The sequence below is a fragment of the Trachemys scripta genome, chromosome 1 (genome assembly GCF_013100865.1).
Source record: "Trachemys scripta elegans isolate TJP31775 chromosome 1, CAS_Tse_1.0, whole genome shotgun sequence".
NCBI classification, from domain to species: domain Eukaryota; kingdom Metazoa; phylum Chordata; order Testudines; family Emydidae; genus Trachemys; species Trachemys scripta.
The window spans coordinates 306,962,329-306,968,328 of NC_048298.1; the positions used below are offsets into that span (position 1 = coordinate 306,962,329).

General features: G+C 41.2%; 1 protein-coding gene across 1 annotated transcript in view; it reads left to right on the plus strand.

The window, feature by feature from the left end:
* The window catches only part of CRYL1 (crystallin lambda 1), a 66,546-nt gene that overhangs the window by 50,719 nt on the left and 9,827 nt on the right, over nucleotides 1–6,000 (plus strand). The window contains exon 6 of the mRNA XM_034758780.1: nucleotides 2,665–2,770. Coding sequence (XP_034614671.1) covers nucleotides 2,665–2,770 — 106 coding nt within the window. The remainder of the gene's footprint in view (nucleotides 1–2,664; nucleotides 2,771–6,000) is intronic.

The following is a 6,000-nucleotide window of genomic DNA, read 5'->3' on the forward strand; positions in this document are numbered from 1 at the left end:
CAGATCTGAGACTTGAGGTTGGCAGTGAACTCGAGAACCCCAGGCAGGTTGAGGCCAAGCAAAGTTCCATACATGATGCAACCAGTTTCCAGTTAAATGGGTGACAGCTGCATTGTCTCTCTTTAATCATCGTTTTTCCAGCTAATTCCTTGGGATGGCTTCAGGGACAATGAGAAACCTGCCCCCTCTGTCAAAATGATTATTTTGCGTAAGAGCCAGCAACCAGGGGGATAAATGCTAGAGAATAAAAGGGGGGCATGAACACTAGCTGAAATTCCTATATTCAAAAGTTCTGCTGCAGTCTATGGATTTTGATAAAATAATATCTTGTCCCGGTTCTGTCAATGATGATATGCTTAGCAATACTATCTCCTTTGCTCCCTACCTCATGAGAAAAGCACATAATGACTAAAATGAATTAAAATTGGTAATATGCAGATGTAGTAACTAAATAATAGAATGTGGTCTGACAATTTAGTGAATGTGCTTCCCCAAATACTGTATGTCCTGAGACTCATAGACTCTAAGGTCAGAAGGGACCATTATGATCATCTAGTCTGACCTCCCGCATGATGCAGGCCACAAAAGCTGACCCACCCACTCCTGGAATAATTCTCTCCCTTGACTCAGCTGTTGAAGTCCCCAAATCATGATTTAAAGACTTCAAATCACTGAGAATCCTCCAGCAAGCGACCCCCGCCCCATGCTGCGGAGAAAGGCGAAAAACCTTCAGGGCCTCTGCCAATCTACCCTGGAGGAAAATTCCTTCCCGACCCCAAATATGGTGATCAGCTGAACCCCGAGCATGCGGGCAAGATTCTGTAGCCAGACCCTCCGGAAAAAGTTCTCTGTAGTAACTTTTAATATCCCATCATTGACCATTGTTACTAATTACCAGCGATGGCACGTTATTGACCTATTGACTAAAATCACTTTATCCCATCAAACCATCCCCTCCATAAACTTATCAAGCTTAATCTTAAAGCCAGAGAGGTCTTTCGCCCCCACTGTTTCCCTCGGAAGGCTGTTCCAAAACTTCACCCCTCTGATGGTTAGAAACCTTTGTCTAATTTCAAGCCTAAACTTCCCGACGGCCAGTTTATATCCATTTGTTCTCGTGTCCACATTAGTACTGAGTTGAAATAATTCCTCTCCCTCCCCGGTATTTATCCCTCTGGTATATTTAAAGAGAGCAATCATATCCCCCCTCAGCCTTCTTTTGGTTAAGATAAACAAACCGAGCTCCTTGAGTCTCCTTTCATACGACAGATTTTCCATTCCTCGGATCATCCTAGTGGCCCTTCTTTGTACCGTACCAGTTTGATTTCATCCTTTTTAAACATGGGAGACCAGAACTGCTGTATAGCATTGCCTGCATCTTAAGCATCTCTTGAAGGACATATTTGGTCCTGATGCACTGGGAGCACCAGAGACTCCAGAATTGTGTTGATGTGGAGAGAGCTCCATAGGGTCAGCCAACCAGCTATAGCCTGTTACAACTTCCTGGTCCAAAAGAACCTCCCTAATTTAAATTGTCTGTTCCAGACCTGGAACTAAGATTTGTGTATATCTTGAACCCTAGCCAGTGGGGAGCTGCCTTGCAATATATTAATAACTCTGCTATTGCTCTGCAATGAAGGTTGATCCATCAGAAGATTATATTTTGTTCACATTGGTGCTTGGAAAGGTTACAGAGCCTGGGCCTTGTCAGAACAAACTGCTGCTGGAGATGTGGGTCTCTCAGAGCCACACTGGCTCACATGTTTTGGGACTGTCCCTGGATACAATCCTTTTGGCTAGAAGTAGGCAGGAGGATTAAGAGATAATGGATAGCCCCTTAAAAATTACTTCCCAGAATTGTGTTCGGGGATATAGCCCATCATCTTGGAAACTCTCCAACTCATGGAAAGCTTGGTTCTCTGGAGCACTGCTTGTAACCAAATAACTCATGTTGCTTAGGTGGAAGAGCAGACTGCCTCCCGCGATAGAAGCATGGCTCAGCGACTTGGCTGCCCTGACAGCTAAAGAGCGGGTAACATTTTGGAGAAGAGGAACTTTAGACAAATTTGAAAAGATTTGGTTTGACTTCTTAGAAATTTTTGATTCATCCTTAGTGGATGGAAACTGAGGTGTCACTCCCTTTTCCCATTCCTGCCTCCTTCCCTTCCTTCCTTTCCTTTTCTTTTCCATTCCTTTACTACTTGTGTTTTTTGGGGTCTTCCCCTATTTTGGGAGTTTTTTTTGGTGGGGGGGAATAAGTAAAATATTAATACACTTAAACAGAACTTCTAAGCAATTTCATCTCTCTTTCTGGTTCTTTCCCCCTTAAAAATAAATACTGTCCTAAGCAGCCCCTGGGATCACAGAAGAGACTCATTTGTTCAGATTTACAAAGAATATAATTTGACACTAAAACATGACAATCATATGCAAAAAATCCACCTCTTAAATTAGCTAATACATATAAATGCTAAACAATAATAAGTCCTGTCATAAGAGAGATGTGTCTGGGGATCTGTTTTTCTATTTGCATATTATTCGCTATCTCTAGTGGTAGTATTTTGTAATTTTGCTATAACAAATTATATTCTAAATAAAGAAACTAAGCGAAATTCTATAAAATTATTTGCACTGAGATTTTTCTGTCCCCCTTTTGCCACTTAGGAAGGAGTAATATCTCCTGCTGATCTAGACCTTGTGATGTCTGATGGATTGGGAATGCGGTATGCATTTATAGGGCCGCTTGAAACGATGCATCTCAATGCAGAAGGTATGCAGTTTTTTCCCTTAAGACTTAAATATAATACTTTCCAAGGCAAAGATTTCTTGCGTAAAGCTTTGCTAATATTGTCTTAACAGTTCAGACCAGCGTAAAATTGACTGTAAATGTCTTTTCTCTTTTCATAATAAGGTAGGTCTCAAGTACTGAAATCATATGAAAGCTTTCACAGTTTCAGGGTAACTGCACCTGTATTCCCCTTTCATGTCCCTAAAGGGTACTCACTTGAAGATTTTTGGCTCCCAGTCATCACCTCTCTGGCAGAGACCTGCGTCTCTCCCCCTCCTGACTGGGGTTTTTAGGCTGCATAGCTCCCTGGATTTATACTATGATCCTCAACAAGCCAGGCTACCTAAACAGGCCAGTGCCTGCATTTTGCTTTCTTTAAGAAGGCTATAGCCAGTGTATTTTCTGCAGTTATAAATTATCACAGTTTCTAAGCAAGCACATTTATTCTTGAGGTAATAGCATTATAGAGAAAACATATAAACCCCAATAATAAAAACTGACAAAAGTTCCTATACATATGTTAACAGGTTACCAGAGGTCACCTATCAATCTTATGCAAGTCAATTCCTTCCAATCCTTCCACAAGGATTACCCCCACCCCAATGCTGCTTGCCCATTTGCTGAATCAGAAAGAAGGCCCTGAGTCAATTTAAACTCAGGCTATTTATCTAAAAGTCCTTTTTATGTCTGCTGCTCTCTGGAGAATGTGGTTTGAACTGGTATATGCCTTTTCTCCCCAGGAGGTGATACCTCTCTGGGAGGCTACACCTAGCTGATTTGCCTTAATTGCTACCTACTGTTTAGTTCCTGGATGAGCTGTGGTAGCCCTGTCCCCTGGAGCAGAACACAATTATACATAAATCATCCATTTAAAACAATGAACCCCAGTGATCTGTCTCATCTTCCCCCAGGGAGGTTACATTCAATCCCAGCCGATATAATACATAAATGTAACACAATATGGGCTTTCAGGGATATTGCAGGAGATTGCCATATCTATCACAGAAGGGGGTGGATGTTGAGCAACTCTTTGTCTGAGGCCAGATTAAGTTTCTGTTTTTTAAATCAGTTAATTTAGGCTGAGTTACTAATTTTTGTCCCAATCCCTTGGAAACATCCACGTACGTGTAATTCAGCCCGGTTTTAGGGCCATCAGCAGAAGGACAAGTCAGAAAAGTTCACCAGAGGCTGAGGTGCGAATACAAGATCACTCTCTTCGAGTGGGTGCAGGGGTTCTAGGTTCATTCACATTGATACCAATTTGATAAATGTGTCTAGGTGCTGTGAGTACAATAAGTGGTATATGCAATGCCCTAAGTCACTGCAGTTGATCAATTAACAATACCACTTGACATTTCTCACATGTTTTTTAAGATATTGTGTTAGTCATAGTGATAGATATTAAGTCTGGAAGGGACCACCAGATCATCTAGTCTGACCGCCTGTATGTCACAGGCCACCAACACTTCCCATCACTTGCACACTAAACCCAACAACTGAAATGAGACCAAAGTATTACAGCCCACAGGAGACTAGACTAATACATGCCACAGGCAGAGAATAGGGGGGACTGAAGTGCACCAATGCCCGAAGCCCCTGCAATGGAAGGGAAATGGTTAAGTGAGATATACCCAGATAATCCTGTCAAATGATCCGCACTCACACGCTTCATAAGAAGGCGAAAACCGCCGAGGTCACTGCCAATCTGACCTGAGGGGAAAGTCCTTCCTGACCCCACATGTGGTTATCAGTTAGACCCTGAACATGTGAACAAGAACCAGCCAGCCACGTACCTGAGAAAGAGAGAATGCCCTGGCCCACCCCAGTGTCCAATTTGCAGCCAGGACTATCCTCGATGCTTTAGAAGATTTTAAAAAATAAACCTCTCAGAATACTCTGCGGGAATCCCTTCCTGACCCCTGCAGGTGGAGGCTGAAGCCCTGAAGCATGAGCTTGCTTAGCCAAAATACAGATTTAAGATATCTTTAGAATTTTGTTAATTTTATTAACCACAATAAAATGAACAAAAAATGGTAAATTACAGAAAATAAAGGTGGTGTTACAAAATTTAAAAAATCTGTTAACACAAAATGTGAAAATATCAAGAAATAAAAATGAAATCACTGCGAACCAAGAATATATATATGAAATATAATCACACAGTAGTGAAATAATCACAGAATGTAATGGCACAGTTATAAATTTTATCCTAAGTCTATATCTTCAATTAGTCAAAGGATGGAAACTTGCCTTACATCTCTACTCTCTGAATAGGCAATTTTGGTACCAATATGGAATTATGGATCCTCAATATAGATCCTTCAAAAAAAGAACTTGTGGCACCTTAGAGACTAACAAATTTATTAGAGCATAAGCTTTCGTGGACTACAGCCCACTTCTTCGGATGCATATAGAGTGAAACAAATAGATCCTTCAGTTTGCCAATCCAGTTGCATACCAGTCAACTTAAACACCACTTAAATTGTCTGCTGTTGCGTACTCTTGCGAAGCTCCACTCCGGAGAGCAAGGTCCATTTTAGATATTTTCATTTTTGATCTGCTGATTTCTTGCAGTTTTTCCATCCTCTTCTGGGTTTATAACTCAACATATAAATCACATAGATATTTTCTCTTAGCTTGGTACAGCAGACAGGTAATGAAATGGCAAGGCACAGAAGCCGTGTGCATCTTTATCTGTTACATCTTTGTTAACTTTTCCATTCAATCATGCAATTAAGATCATTTGTGCCTGTTTTTCTCAACTGGGTTTGTGTTGCCAGTTGACAAGTGTCTGTGAGTATTCATTTGGCTAGTAACCTTGTGATCAGGCACGCTGTCCCTAAGAAACTGTTTAGATGAATATAGTCTTTTCTGTGGAGCTGTTTAAGCAAGTTAAGAAAGAGAAGGATCCCCTTTGCCATCATCATCTGTACTGCGAGGAGCTGGCTTTTCCTGTTCTCACTTAACTCACATTGTTACACTCAACAGCTGATGGTCATAAGAATCCTTAAAAAGAACAGGAGTACTCGTGGCACCTTAGAGACTAACAAATTTATTAGAGCATAAGCTTTCGTGGACTACAGCCCACTTCTTCGGATGCATATAGAATGGAACATAGAGATATATGTTCCATTCTATATGCATCCGAAGAAGTGGGCTGTAGTCCACGAAAGCTTATGCTCTAATAAATTTGTTAGTCTCTAAGGTGCCAC